This window comes from Gymnoscopelus braueri (genome assembly GCF_963280865.1).
Source record: "Gymnoscopelus braueri genome assembly, chromosome: 23".
In the NCBI taxonomy this organism is placed as follows: domain Eukaryota; kingdom Metazoa; phylum Chordata; class Actinopteri; order Myctophiformes; family Myctophidae; genus Gymnoscopelus; species Gymnoscopelus braueri.
Genome location: NC_137625.1, coordinates 30,334,027 through 30,350,779, shown reverse-complemented (window position 1 = coordinate 30,350,779; position 16,753 = coordinate 30,334,027). Strand labels below are relative to the sequence as shown.

Genomic DNA, 16,753 nt, shown 5'->3' with positions numbered 1-16,753 from the left:
TTCTAAGAGTCATCTTTTATGGCTTGGCTCTCTAGTTTTGTAGGAGGCTAGCTGTCTGTAACTTAGGGTCTGTCTGTGTGTGTGTGTGTGTGTGTGTGTGTGTGTGTGTGTGTGTGTGTGTGTGTGTGTGTGTGTGTGTGTGTGTGTGTGTGTGTGTGTGTGTGTGTGTGTGTGAGACTTTCCGGAGCTAATCGCTGGACCAATCAGCGCCAAATTTGCTGCTGCCAGTAGGCCAAAGAAGTGCCTCCATGGATTCTTTTTCACATATGTTTTATATTTTTTTGAAATATTTAACTTTAATTTTTATAATGGAAGTCAGCGGGTCTCGGATCGAGCTGAAACCTTCGCTGAAATGTCCTAGATATGTCTTAGATGACTGATGTCATAGACTAGCCACATGAAGTCCGAGATCCACATGGGAACCACGCCGTTACTACACCCGTCGGGTTTTTTTTTCCTTGAATGGACGGTATCTCAGGAATCAGAGAAGCAATGCTTTCAACAGTTTTTCGCGCTGCAGTCAGATGAGGTGTTTTAACCGAGTAACTGGTGTGCGGCCAGGCCTGCGTCTCTGAATCCAGAACCCCCCCCACCAACAGAACACCCCGGGGTCCTCGACTAAAGAGGTTTTCCAGGAGAGGTTCCAACAATATCAAAACAATCTCCCGGCTGGATTTCCTCTCTGGCAGTAGAACCGCCTCTGGAGAAAGGGGAGGGGGTGGGCGTGGGGGGGCATACATACGAGGGAACGTGCACTCACTGCAGGATCGAGCCTTATGTTTTCAATCTTCCCACACTGGTGAACCCAAGCCTGCTTGTGCTGTTGAAGCGCGTTCTGTGGATGTTGGAGAGGAGAGGAGAGGAGAGGAGGGGGAGCCCCCCCCCCCAGGAGAAACCAAACAAAAGTGGCAAGGACGCAATTATGATGTGCAGAATGCATAAGCATGTTGGGATAATATTATTCTGGCGAAAGCTGGATTTGAAGTGTAATCAAATGTCTCACACCCCAGGCCGGGATAGCAGTCACTTAATTCCCTGCATCCCTTTGTAATACTCCCGTGCGCACGCACGCACGCACGCACGCACGCACGCACGCACGCACGCACGCACGCACGCACGCACGCACGCACACACACACACACACACACACACACACACACACACACACACACACACACACACACACACACACTCACTCACTCACGCACGCACACGCACACGCACACGCACGCACGCACGTACACATATATAATGGCTTCTCTAGCGTATGCAGAAATCAAAATCAGGGGTGTTAAGTCTGTTAACTCTACTTTTTTATACTCTCAGAGTGTTAAATTAACACTGGATTTTGATCATTTTACTGTGTGGGTGGATAGATGAATAATGATCAAATTCATGTGTGACACTGCTCTGGCTCGTGCTCCCCTGCATTCCTATTGGTTCCTCCTCTGAACGCTGACAACCTATCCATTTATCTGACTGTGTATAGTGCTCTCCATAAACCGCCCCGGAACGAGAGCGCACAGCAAAAATGCTTAAATGCAATGTGTGTAGCCTATAAGTTCAAGTTATAAATCAAGCTGTCGGGGGTTTCAGAACGCGCGCCAACGCAATTTAAAATAGCGATGTAATGAATTTTCTGACAACAAAGGGACCACTGTGTTTTGAGTGCAGAAGCAGCCAGACACTGGAGACATTAGATGCAACGTTATGTGCAATGAGAGACAGCGAACGAGCACAGCAGTGCAGTCCAGTTGGTCACCTGAGGGACAAGCTGACTGCACTTAACTCTGAGAGTCTTACAAATGGAACCAAATGGACCCGTCGGGTCCATTTGGTTCCATTTGTAAGACTCTCAGAATTATTAACACTCAGGATTTTACTGCGTGGATTCTTCCATGTGGTCTCAATGGCTGACCCATTAACTGGAGCTTTAACTAGGTAGACCTCTCACAGACATACATACCCCCAGCTGACACACAAACGCACACACGAAAACACACTCGCTGGAGCCTGTGCAGAGATTGAACCACGCACACACACACACACACACACACACACACGCACACGCACACGCACACGCACACGCACGCTCCAGAATACAGATATTATGTAGATTGAAATTCAAACAAAATAGCCTTGGCGAGGAAACACGCACACAAACCTTTAACAACACATTAACAACACATGTTCGGTTGCATACCTCCAGCAGAAGTGAAGTAACTAGTGTATCTTTTAGTCTGGCAGGCTGGCCATTTGGCCCCCCACTGAGAGGATGACACCCCAGAGTCACCTGATCCAACTGCTTGCCAGTTGCAACCTCTGCTCTGCCCCAAGATCACTTGATCTACGCACCAGTTTGTCATTCACTTCCACTAAAGAGAGACCAATACACTGTACTATCTAGAACCACATGGCGTACAGCCATATACATTTAAGAAGTGTTTTAGTCTGGTATTGAGTGTCAAGACCCTTCTTTTTTATCAAAGATACAAAAGTAAAAGTCAGACTTGATAACAAACATCTATGACAGTCTTGATCCAAGGCTATGACAGTTACATGAATTTCCAAAGTAAGTTCTGCGGTGGTGTTCCGACGTCAAGGATTTTTCTTATCACCGTTAGGAAAAAAGACTGTCCACATTACACAACTTTTTGCAATGCACACTAAACAGCATTCTGCTGGAACGTTGACTTTATATAATTTATATTATGATTCTACCATGATGAACACTGAAGAGCAAGACCACAGGCTCTATGCACACACAGCAGCCATATCGAAAAGAAGTTGGGCCTTACTTCCTTCACAGGTGTTACCAATGATACTAATGAAGGCTCTGTTCCATTTAGTGTGGCATAGTGGTTCTGAAACCTTTTAATTCCAAGGACCCCCATAACTCTGAGTCTGAGAGTGTACAAATGGAACCAAATGGACCCTTACGGATCCATTTGGTTCCATTTGTACACTCTCAGAGTTACACACCCGTAAGGGGCCATTTGGAATCCCCCCTCAAGGAACCAAGAGGGTCCCTGGACCACACTTTGAGACCCACTGATGTAGCAGAGTGTTTACAGTGAGCCAATAACACGCACAACAATATCAGCACTCTGTTTGACCAGAATGGAACAGAGCCTTCATTAGTATCATTGGTAACACCTGCAGGAAATAAAGAAGATGCGTCTTCATTCATACACTATTTTCGCAGGTACCTTACCCATTATTTATCCCTAAACTTCTTTGCCATTTTTTACTATTTTTAAAAACATTTTCAACTAGTTCAACTAGCCGATCTGACATCGACACGTTGTGAGCTTGTAGATTGGCTATTTGAACTATTTGAAAATGTTTTAAAAAATAGTAAAACATGGCGAAGAAGCTTAGGGATAATGGGTAAGGCTCCGGCCAAAATAGGGCCCTGAATCTATGTGACCGCTAGGGGGCCACCACTGACTCTAGTTCAGATAATACTGGGTTGAGGTAGTTTTACTTCACGTTGTGTCTCTTTGGACATGATGGCATGTACTGTAGCCTGTCTGTCAAAACTGATGCGAGAGTAAAGTAAAGCTATGGAGCTGCTCAGAGGGCGCCCAAGGCAGGATAATAAAGAGAGAGAGAGAGAGAGAGAGAGAGAGAGAGAGAGAGAGAGAGAGAGAGAGAGAGAGAGAGAGAGAGAGAGAGAGAGAGAGAGAGAGAGAGAGAGACACCACCTGAGTGACAGGCAACAGCTGAGTCCACACATCTGGAGAGAGAGCAAACCTCCATTAGTGCGTCTTTACGCGCACACACACTTTCCGAAGCCCCAAATCCCCCTCTCCAAACCCCAGGCTCATACTTTCACCTTTTTTCTTCCCCCTCTCCTTTGAGCACTCGTGGGGTTGTTTCTTTTTTTTCTTTTCTTTTTAATTTAAATCACGACTTGAATCCATGATTCGTCTGTAGCCTGCAGCAGGCTATAAACGAAACGTGGATTCAAGTAAGTCGGGATTCAACGCACTTATTACTTAAAGTTCACCCAAAGCAGGCGACAGCCTGCTTTGGGTGAACTTTAAGTAATAAGTGCGTTTTGTGCGGCGATTCCGGCGAATGATTGTCATTATAATCCACGATGGGTAGATTCTGCTCTGCAAGGTGAACATTAACCTTGATGTTTCCATTCCCCGTAAAAAAAAAAGAGAAAAATAATCCATACATTCATATATAGAGTACATTTCATGGCAATAACGAACGTGGTTTATGCAGAAAAAAAACAGGCACAACTACATAAAGTGATAAAGAAACAACTTCAAAGCAATAATAATGATGTGGAAATGAATTCCATGGAAAGGCTGACAGACAGACGCTCTTCTTACCTCTAACTCCGCGTCCAGGCAGCGAGAGACAGCGACGGATATTATTCCTTTAGAATAAAAGCGCAACCGGAGACATTTGGGACGCACAGCGAACACACACAAAGTCCGTTAATATTCACTGGAGGGTTGTTGTTGTTTTTCTGTTGCAGAAAAATGCTGAGAAAGTTAGAAAGAAAAGAAAGAAAGAAAGAAAGAAGCACAGAAGAGGAGTGTTTTCTTGCTGCAGAGCTGAGCTCTCTCTCCCGTCAGACGGTTAAAGCGTCCAGACACACTCTCTCTCTCTCTCTCTCTCTCTCGCTCTCGCTCTCTCTCTCTCTCTCTCTCTCTCTCTCTCTCTCTCTCTCTCTCTCTCTCTCTCTCTCTCTCTCTCTCTCTCACCACTCTAACGGCAGAAATGACATTAACGCTGCAGCCGCTGCTGCTCTGTCCTGATTGGTTTAAACTAGCAACCCACCGCCGCCCCCCCCCTCCTCAACACACACACACACACACACACACACACACACACACACACACACACACACACACACACACGTGTGTGAGTGATGGAAGTACTCACATGTCTTACTTAAGTAAAAGTATCTAATACTGCAATGTAGAAATACTCTGTTTAGGCCTACAAGTAAAAGTCCAGAATTGAACATTAGTTGAGTAAAAGTACAAAAGTATTTGTATAATGTACTTTAAGTACCAAAAGTAGAAAGTAGGCTACTCATTGTGCAGAATGTCTGAATGCTGAAGAAAGTAAAAATACCTCAACATTTTACTTTACTCCACTGCACACACACACACACACACACACACACACACACACACACACATTCTTAAGCTGTCTAGAGAACGTGGCCCGTCTCCAATGTGTCCCCCGTCTCATTTACAGATGGACGGCATTACTGTTGTAGCTATACACACACACGCACACGCGCACACACACACACACACACACACACACGCACGCACGCACGCACGCACGCACGCACGCACGCACGCACGCACGCACGCACACACACACACACACACACACACACACACACACACACACACACACACACTTCAGCGCACCGTGACATTTCTGACTCACCAGTGTCGCCAGAAGAACATAGTGCTTGTCGGCAAGCTACAGTTTAGTGGTGGAAAAAGTACTCACATGTTTTACTTAAGTAAAAATATCAATACTGCAATGTAGAAGTAGCCTACTCCGTTACAAGTAAAATTCCGGAATCAAAAATGTACTTGAGTAAAAGTACAAAAGTATTGGTATCAAAATGTACTCAAAGTACCTAAAGTAGCCTACTCATTATGCAGAATGCATTTCTCAAGTTTTAAAATGTATACAAATCTTTTGAAAATAGCAGATCTACAAACTCACTTGTGAGAAGAAGTAACTAAAGTTAAAAAAAATAATTGTGGAGTAAAAGTACAATATTTGCCTCTGAGATGTAGTGGAGAAGAAGTAAAAGTACAGAAAATTGGAAATACTCCAGTAAAGTAAAAGTACCTCAAAATTGTACTTGAGTACTTGAGTAAATGTACTTAATTTACACCACTGGCGACAGTACAACACCGTCTTACAACAGAGTATAATTGAGCTTCGGATTTGTTTCTTAAAAAGAGGACACTTATTTATGTATTTCTTTATTTCTTTAATGTTCTTCATAGGCCTGGGTACCATTTCTTTCTTAGCTTTCAAACTCCACATTGACATCATGCCTTCAAGAGTTGAGAGACATTTGGGAAACTTTGGTCTGCTGGTGGAATAGATGAATGATCCCTTCTCCCTTCATCAACACATTGTTTGTACACTGTCCTTGAGCAAGGCACTTCTTCATCCCAAATTGCTCCAAATATAGCTGCTTTCTACATCTACCGGGAAGAGGCTATCTATATAAGTGAGTGACATTGAATGCGGTTCTTAAAAAAAGAATACCAAACCTCTCCCCAGAAATACAGAGGTTTAGAACATAGAAAATACTGTTTCATTGTGTCCGGGCTCCCTCACAAATCGCAGTAAATCAGAGGTTTCATATTTTTCGCCCACTGACCTAAATGAGTCACTTCTGTCTCTTGGCCCGCGAACACAGACTTATTAAAATATTAATTTCTGCTTCCATCACAAGGTTTTTTTCCTTTTTTTTAAAGAAAGATTATTGTCAAGGAAGGTATTGTTGAGCATAATCCTTTTTTTCTCCTTTTTTTTTGGCAACACCCTGCTTCACTTAGTTACTGTACAACATTCACTCATGGGAGTAGCTCCAGTGATGAAATTGCAGTTTAAAGTGCCTTTCCCAAAGAGCACCATCTTGAAACAGGGTCCTTGACCCCTGACCCTTTTGGGTCCTGACATATAGTTAAATAAATATTATATCATGGAAGTAAGTATATGTCTAAACTCTAAATATGAAAATGCCAATGTCCAATAAAAGGGACTCTAGAGTAAGATGACAATAACGTCCTACTCTCTGACTGGAATTTCGGGTGAGAGACACTTGGAAGCATCAGAGGCACCAACATTGTTCCAAGAAGAGACCATTTAAAAAGTCACCTTTCTTTTCTCTTCTTAAAAAAAAACATGAGTCACCTGTTCGCATCGTGACCCTTTATGAGCTTGTAGATCTGCTATTTTCAAAATATTTTTTAAATACATTTTATACATTTGAAAACTTGTGAGATGGGACATTCTGCGTAATGAGTACTTTCTACTTTTGGTACTTTAAGTACATTTTGATACCAATACTTTTGTACTTGTACTCAAGTAAAATTTGAATTCCGGACTTTTACTTTGAACAGAGTATTTCGACATTGCAGCATTGATACTTTTACTTAAGTAAAAAAAACGTGAGTACTTTTTTCCACCACTGCTGAATTCTCTGATTCACTGGCAGAGTCTGGGTGAAGTGAAAGGCAGTCGTTTGTGCGTCTGTCGGCTCGGGGAGGCTGGCCTGGCAGTGTGACAGCGCAGGTCAAACAGTATGGCTTATTGTCCCCATGCCAGCTATGGTCGGCCCACACACCGAGGCACTCCTGGGTGACCTCGCTCACCCCTGGCACGGCTGTCGCTCCGACAACGTGATTTATTTGGGATTTTTGGTGTTTTTCTTTTTTTTTGTGTTGAGTCTGCCAGTAGCCGCATTACAGTAGATCAGGATTACTTATAGCTTGTTTGCTCTTATCATCACATAACATTGACGCCTCCGGTGTCTGGCTGCTTCAGAACCCAAAACACAGTGCCTTTTGTTGCCAATACATTGCATCAAATGCATTTCATCATGTAGTACATTGCATTGCATTACGCAGCCCAATGCTGCTGTCTAGATCAGGGGGTCTTCAACAGGGGGTCCGGGACCCCTATAGGGGGTCCTCAGAGCTACTATAGGGGGGGCCGCCAAATCTTTGTGTAATAGGATGTGTTTTTACATTAACCACTTGAACCCTTAGCATCCCTATTCTGAGGGGAACATTAGGCAAAGAGGTTTGGTGTAAGGAGGGGAAAAGGAGCAAATCAAGTATTGAAGGTTTAAGAAGTGGTTAAATGTCTGAAATGAACAACATTTACCGGAACACTGATGATTGTCAATGAAGCTATCTATGAAATCTATGTGAAAAAATTTAATCTGCAACACAATTGTATAAACAATGCAGTGGGGGTCCCTTAGCCTGACACTCAGCCTGAATGTTCATTTGGTTTCACTCCATTATTCAGTCTGAAAGTCCTCTCAGTGTGGCCAAAGTGGAACTCTTTCTTGATTCTTCTTCTTCATTCTCTTTCCTCGTCCTCCTTCTTCATCCTCAGTCTTCTGTTCTCACTCAATAGACAGAGCAGCTAATCTCTGCGTTCATTTTACCTGCTGCGTGCACCTTCTAGCCTGGCATGGCCAGACTAATATCACTGGCTGCATAGATATTAGTCTGGAATCTCTGTATACAACGTGCATTTCCAAGGGGCGGATTAAAAAAAATGTCTCCGGTGATAAACCCGACCCATATTTGCATACTGGGCCCTGATTGGTCCCTCACAACTTCGGAGGGAGAGAAATCCAATCTCAACTGAGGCTGAGGGCAAATTATTATTTTTAATGGCAGATTTGTGTGGAACCAGGCTATGCACCTTTCCCTGTCACACACCATGTGTATGTACATTTGCACACGCACACGCACACGCACACGCACTCGCACACGCACACGCGCACACACACGCACGCACACACACACACACACACACATCTGAACCCCCCTAACGGGAAACCCGATAATCTTCTCAGATCTCGATTGCTTTCTCTCCACCTGTTCACCTCAGCTCCACACAGAATAGAGGCCGCCTCTGTGCTTGGACTCACTGCTTTGTACGCTGCTCACAGACATCTGTAACATTAAGCCTATGGTATACGTGTACTGCACAGAAAGATAGACTGAGGAGAGAGAAATGGAGACAAAGAGTGAGAGAAAGGAAGAAGTAGAGAGAGAGAGAGGGATAGAGAGAGAGAGGACAAGAGAAAAGAAAAAGACCAAGGAATACAGAGAGACGTACTATAGAGAGAGACAAAAAGAGAGACATAACAAAGAGAGGGAGAGAGACGGAAACAGAGACAGAGAAGGGGTTGAGATAAGAGAAAGAGACTGAGGGAGAAAGTGAGAGGTAGAGGAAGAGTGGAGGCTAAAAAGGTAGGTCTATGCATTACCACTCTGGATTATATTATGGGGACTGGGCAGCAGTGTTGATTTCGTCGACTAAAACTATGACGAAAAATGTTCGTCGACTACCTTTCTTCACTGACGAAAACTAAATGAAAACAAAATAAAAACTAAGCTACGATGAAAATGTTAGTGAGGGACGAGTGGAGAAGAGATCCAGTAGAACTAAAAGACAAGTCATTTTATGTTCGGTTGCGCTCGGGTGTGACACTAGCAGATCTACAAGCTTACAATGTGTCGCGCTGCGACGTGTTGTGAGCTTGTAGATCGGCTATTTTCAGCATGCAACCAAGTGCAAAATCAGCCATTACGACGGCATCAAGGCACCGCCAAAGTACATTTTAGTCGACTAAATCAGCTGTAGATTTAGTCGACTATAATCTTATGATATTTAGTCGACTAAAACTAGACTAACAATGAAACATTTCAGATCACTAAAATACGACTAAAACTAAATGGAATTGGACTAAAACTGAATCAAAATTTGCTGTCAAAATCAACACTACTGGGCAGCCAGTTAGGATGTCAGGAGGATGAACAGGGAATACAGAAGGTGGGCACTGGGCCAGTGAATCCTATACCCACATCACCGTGCAGTAGGCCTATATCCAGTCATGGTGTCAGTAGCCGGATAGCGCTCCATCACAGCTGATCACTGCCTTTTATCTGCCTCTCCTGCTCTCCGACCTCGTCTCTTCCTGTTCTTTTGTGGAGGGAGGGAGTCTTGGAAAGCGATCCCCTGTGTCCCCTCCCCAGCTAGGGGACGGCTTGCTTTGTGACGGCGACCACCGTAGGGGATGTGGGTCACATGAATGGAACCCTGTGGTCAGGTTGTACTTGATGGACACAGGGTTTCGAGAGTGGAGGTATTCTGCAATGAGGACATCATGTCATTCTGGGTGGCATCAGGCATTCGTTTCAAACGCTGGTCTAGTTAAAGGGAAAACGTAGCTGATTCTGAACCTAAGTAAACCCATTGTTGACACACACACACACACACACAGTTTGGGGAAAAAAATACCCTATGCCTTCTGTGTATTTCCCTGCAAAATGTTGATTGACAGAACAATGGGATTTAGGTGAACATTTTGTGAAGTTTCAGTGGTGACGACACACACACACACACACACACACACACACACACACACACACACACACACACACACACACACACACACACACACACACACACACACACACACACACACACACACACACACACACACACACACTGCCTCCAATGATGTTGATCATTCAAGCACAGCCGTGGCGAGGATTCGAGGAAACACGTACACGAACCTTTAACACATTAACAAAACATGTTCGTTGTACCTCGAGCAGTGAAGTGTATAGCTAGTGACGTAGAGGCTAGTGACGTGGACTCTATTGACGTACGAGAGCATGGTTTGCTGAGACACACACAGCCCCTCTTGTAATTCATCTGACCATTTGTATCCTTAAAACCGTAAAACTTATAACTTGTAGATCATGTGGTCACAAGCTGGTTATAAAGCAGTTAACATGCTTCAGAAATGCACACACAGTTGAAGTGTTACCAAAGTCGCTTATCTTGCATACCAGGGTATCTGATTCACCGGGAGTCAATGAAAGGTACATTATCTGGAGCACTTTACTACTGATGGTATCGGAGCTAAACCAAGCTGATCTGTCATGCACAGGTCTGGTTTGATGTCCCGATAACACGCTGTGGCCTTATTCCACATCATCAGCCTGTGTTTTATGCCAGTGGTTCTCAAGACCCACACATTGATATGTATTTGGCCACAGACCCCCATCTGAAAATATAAGTACAGCACTTAAGTAAATGTAAATGTACTTAGTTACTTTCCACCACTGTATCTGACCAATATTTGGAGTTACATCATGACAAGGTAACTACGCAACCCAAAAGCAAGGTTTAATTGCGTTGTACTTGCACAGTACCAACATCATGCCATGGCTCATTAACCTTTCTGACTTCATTCATCAGGTGGAGTGAAGAGGCATTGCTCAAACTCCAAATATACTACTATATCAACGCCTGTCTACCCACATGTTGCAATGAACTGCCTTGCTTAAACATGGATTAGAATGTTTTAAATGTTGGCCTTAAAACATTGGATATATAATTGTAGTTGGTCTGTGTGGACATATAATTATTGTTTATATCACAGGAGGCTTGCTTGACTAGCTATCAGTCATTCAGTTAATGGTTTGGAGGGGGTTTGCTCAACCTGAAACTACCCTATGATGATGATAACACTTGTTTGTTTTATATCAGAGGTAATCAGATGGCATAGAATAGTGCTGGATAGAGAGTTAGCAGCAACATCAGCAGAATTCATGAAATATAAATGTAGTATCACAGAGCAGTGGTTCTAAAAGTTGGATCTGGGACCCCCAGGTGGTCCCCAGTTGATGTAGCATCAAAATCACTTTAATCACTTTAATCCTATTTACATCGGTCATTTGCAGCCGATATACAAGCTCACAACGCGTCGCAATGTGACCCTTTGTGAGCTTGTAGATCTGCAACTTTCAAAACATCTCGACAGTTTAACAACACAAATATTTTACGTATATTTATTATAGTGAATATTTTCAGATGGGGGTCCGCGGCCAAATACATGTTAATTTGGGTGTCCTTGACATGAACATTTTGAGAACCACCACTTTTATAGAGTGCAGGTGGCTGCCGTACAGTGGTGGGAAAAATACTCAAATGTTTTACTTAAAAATATCAGTACTGCAACAGAGAAATACTCTGTTACAAGTAAAAGTCCGGAATTCAAAATGTACTTGAGTAAAAGTACAAAGGTACTGGTATAAAAATAAAAATAATGTACCAAAAGTAGAACGTACTCATTGTGCAGAATGTCCCATTTCACAAGTTTTCAAATGTATACAAATCTGATCTACAAGGTCACAATGCGTCCCATCGCGACCCATTGTGGGCTTGTAGATCTGCTATTTTCAAATGGCCGAAATGTATATAGGGCTGAAGTGGTTAATGTATGTTTTGAATGATAATCAATCTACAAAGTAACTAGTAACTAAAGTTTTCAAATAATTGTAGTGGAGTAAAAGTACAATATTTGGATCCGAGTAGAAGTAAAAGTATTGGAAATTAAAGTATAAATACCTACAGTACTTAAGTAAACTGCAGCCGTATGATTTGATCTGTGTGCGGCGCGCCATATAGCAGTCAAAGCAAGAAGACTTGGATTCCTATTTCATGTATAGATGCTCTGAAATCTGATATCCACTCATTTAAAAAAAATACCACACACCCACACAGCACTTCATCATTGTGACTGATGGAGTCTTTTTTTTGCGTTTAGGCAACATTTGACCCCAGTGAACCCACATCAGAGCAATGCTAGGCGTCTGACCCCAGCCTGGCCAGAGGGTCATGGCCAGACTGGTAAATTGACGCCAGCAAACCGGTCAGATGCTTACTCATGTTTTTTTTCCGAAAGCACTTGCCTTTGTCTTAATGTGCTGCTGTCAATCACTTCGTAAGAGTAGGTGTTGCTTTTAGCAATTTCTCAGTATCTTTAAATCCCCTTTACTTGGCAAGTTGCAGTTGGGTGCCTGGTGACTGTTTTTGTTTTATGCTGGAATAACTTCCAGATACATATTTACAGGATGATGCTTGTCAGGCAGCTCTGAAAAATAATACCAACCATCAATCAGTTGCCGCTACAGTTCTGGCAGAAGGGAGGAGGTGAAGTACTGTATGTCTGGCTCTACCAGACACTTTGGCAGGAAGTGGAACCAGCCATCTTTTGCAGGCTCTAGTTCTTAGATATACTATATCGTCACTGTATATAGTGAAACCTCGTATCTCCACATTTCATGCTTCATTTTTGTAATTAACTAGAAATTCGGGCCTCTAGAGTTCGACACCGCGGGTTGAAGGGCTCGCTTCTTTTGGGCTTGTTTTCATAAACCTGGTCGCTTGTTTTTCGCGCACAATCTGGAAACACTGATCCCGAACGTCGGTGTAGAAGACCGCACGGACAAACCGCAAAAGTACAAAGGCACAGTAACAAACACACACGCACACACACAGGACGTACACACACGCGCACAACGTTGAAAGAAGGAAAAAGCAGCTATATGAATACCTTTTTGTGCGTGAGCGAAAGGGCAGTGATGTCCGGTTGAGGTGGAGATTTTCCGAATTATATATAGGGCTGAAGTGGTTAAAGTATGTTTCGTGATAATAATCTAAATCTGCAAAGTAACTTGTAACTAAAGCTGTCAAATAATTGTAGTGGAGTAAAAGTACAATATTTGCCTCTGAGATGTAGTGGAGTAGAAGTAAAAGTATTGAAAATGGGAAATAAAAATAAAAAATAAAAAATTCCTCAAAAGTGTACTTAAGTACAGTACTTTAGTAAATGTACTTAGTTACTTTACACCACTGGAGCACAGGTTGTTTTTTTCAATTTCCTGAAAAGTAACGATTTGGATAGGGACGCACACAGGCTGATACCAATTCTGAGCCGATACCGATATGTTTATGTTTAAAATAATAATTTGGCCGATATTTGTTTATTTTCCAAATCTGCAGCTTGGCTAGGCTGCAGATAACCAACACGTCAACATAGCCCAAAGTTGGTGTGTCAGTGTCACAACAACAGATAAACATCTGCTACTGCCGTCAGTGAATGTCAACCTATTTGCCAATATGCTGATGGCAGTCAAAAAGGAAAATGTCGTCCGATAGAGATACACGGCCGATATATCTTTGAATCCTAAGTGCTGAACATAGGAGGTTTCCATCCGACAATGTCAATATAGGCTATATAGAATTAAAAAAATAATAATAATTTGGATAAAATGAGTGATTTCTGGAACAAAATAATTCTTCTCCACCAACCAGATAAACCTCCTTCCTTTAACCCCCCGCCATGAACCCATAGCCCTCACCCCCCCCCCCCTCCTCTGCATGTCAGGTTTGGATAAGTGTCTCCAGATTTGGCCCAGAGGAAGCCTGTCAATCAAGGTGTGGGAATGGGGCTTAACGTTGTGTTGAGTTGCAGATCGGCATCAACAACACTCACGTGTAAGACCGACTCAGAAATGACTCTTTAATTTATTATTTGCAACAAGGTCTTCCCCCAACGCATTCCAAGTTACAACCCTGCAGGCAATAAATGCAAGATATACAAATCATTTAGAGTCAAATTGAGCTTAAAGGAGTCATTCACCCAAAACATTTCTTCTTTTCTATCAATTACGCACCCCATGAAGCCTCAAATTTTCCAGTAGGAGACTCAATGGGGAGACTCTTTGAGTCTCCTTCCGGAGACTCCGCCGGTCATCAAATTATTGGCTCAGGAATGCGACAAAACTAAAAAATCTCCATGAATTCAAGGCTTCATGGGGTGTGTAATTGATAGAAAATCAAGAGATTTTTTTGGGTGAACTACTCCTTTAAAAGAGAGAGTAGAAACAAGCTTGAATTGGGTGATACATAATTTATTTGTACGCAAATTCGATTTGTCTTGATCATTTTCTCAAAACAAGTGAAAGTGATGCCTTATTTCAAAGGCTTGTGTCAGATTGTCACTTAAAAATACATAAATATATATAAAAAATAAAGACTCGAAAGATCAACACCAAGTTGAATGATTTAAAGGGATATTTCACTTTCAAACCAAATTTGGGATATCTTATCGTCTACTAAGGCTTATGTTTTTAAGTTTCTTGATTCAGTATTTAGATATTTGATATTCATTTTATCAGACACGCCCCCTTCCTGTACAAACCCATTGTAACGTTAAACTCCATTTTTTTGATTCATCGGAAACACCCGTCCTTAGTTCTGGTGACTGATATTGTCCTTCTAATACGTGAGGTGACCGTGTTTTTTCAATAACTTTTTTATTTTATTTTTGATAAATATATTTTTTTATTAAGATAATTAAATACAATAAAAATGTAAAAAATTATAAATGAAAAAAGTTATCAAAAACGTATTAGGAGGGCAGGGTGAGTCACCAGAACCATGGACGGGTATTTTTGATGAATCTAGCATGTTAAAAATGGAGTTTGAAGTTATAATGGGTTTGTATAGGAAGGGGGCGTGTCTGATAAAATTAATATCAAATGTCATATCAAATACTGAATCAAGCAACTTAAAAACTGTCTGGGGGGCTCACAAAAGCCTGAGTAGACAATAAAATGACCAATTAAAAAAAAAAAAGTGAAATATCCCTTTAAGCTGGACATATTTCTTTTGCATTATACCAAGTATGACACCTGACTCATCTCTGCATCGTCTCCCACTGATCGAAGCCCCCCCCCCCACCCACCCCCACACTATAGCTCCATCACATTCCAAGCCTGGATTCTTGGCGAGCAAAAATATCCATGGAGCCGAAAGAAGGAAGGAGAAGAGAGGGAAGATTTCATAATCAGCTCAGCTTTGAATGGTTGAATGCATGTCCGGTCGATCTGTCTCTCTCCCACTCATTCATCACCATGCTATCTGCCTGCCATCTGCGTTGCGCTTTCAGACCTGTCATTTGTCTATCTGTCTGTGTGATCTCTGCTCTCTTTACCACAAGGCTCAACCTATGCGTATGCAGGGGGGAGTACTCAAATGTTTTACTTAAGTAAAAGTATTAATGCAAAGTGCAATGTAGAAGTGCTCTGTTACAAGTAAGAGGAATTAAAAATGTACTAAAAGTACAAAAGTGTTGGTATCAAAAAGTAATAAAATGTTTGAAAATAGCAGATCTACAAGCTCACAACACGTCGCATCGTGACGCGTTGTGAGCTTGTAGATCGGCTATTTTCAAACAGCCTAAGTATAAAATAGTGCTAAAGTGGTTAATGTATGTTTTATAATGTAATATCTGCAAAGTAACTAGTAAGTAAAGTTTTCGAATAATTTTAGTGGAGTAAAAGCACAATATTTGCCTCTGAGATGCAGTCGAAGTAAAAGTATACAGACAATTGGAAATGCTCCGGTAAAGTAAAAGTACCTCAAAATTGTACTTATAAGCACAGTACTTGAATAAATGTACTTACTTTACACCACTGCCTGAGGGGGGAGGGGTGGAGGTGGAGGCCCATCGCTTCTATCACTACACTGTCATCGGTGTGCTTCAGTCCGTCCGTCCGAGTCGGAGAGGAGTTCAATTACCCTTTAGCTCAGAGACAGCTAATCAGTGTGTGAGACACAGAGCTCCATTGTTCTGACTGTGTGTTTAGAGAGAGTGTTGAGCGACATGCATCTGTCAGGGTGAGTTATGATGCAGCTCTTAAGCTGCGTGCATGTGGTTATTCACTCACAGAGTGAGCCTCATGACCCCCCGCAGATGAAACGCATTGTTCTTTCTTTCTTTCTCTCTTTCAAAACAGACAAATAAGTCTCAACAGACAAGCCCACAAGCCACCTTCCTTGTCAAAGAGAACACAAAAATGATCAAGATATCTACACACACACACGGCATAAGACCAGCAGATACACAGTATGTACTGTATACAGGTCTATATCTCTGAGAGTTAAGGGCGTCCTTGACATTACAAAGTCTGAGAACCTCTGCAACAAGGATTTGACTGTGTACGGCAGCGGGATAAGTCAGAGCATTGTCTGGCAGGTAGACTTTGAGAGTCAGTGTGACACCCAGAGAGGCTTAGCTGACTAATTCAACTAATTTGGGTATTTTTATGGGAGGAAACAGACAGAGGGGAGT

At 42.4% G+C, this 16,753-nt stretch overlaps 1 protein-coding gene across 2 annotated transcripts in view; it reads right to left on the bottom strand.

Annotated features, from left to right (window-relative positions):
* The window catches only part of LOC308080003 (prickle-like protein 1), an 81,214-nt gene extending 64,997 nt beyond the window's left edge, over positions 1 to 16,217 (bottom strand). The window contains exon 1 of one of the 2 annotated variants that reach the window (XM_080421685.1): positions 16,086 to 16,217. In XM_080421685.1, the coding sequence (XP_080277811.1) occupies positions 16,086 to 16,130 (45 nt within the window). In that variant the 5' untranslated portion in view covers positions 16,131 to 16,217. Of the gene's footprint in view, positions 1 to 4,349; positions 4,584 to 16,085 lie in introns of those variants that run through there. The other variant, XM_080421687.1, reaches the window with a different exon arrangement.
* Positions 16,218 to 16,753: the final 536 nt, after the last annotated feature.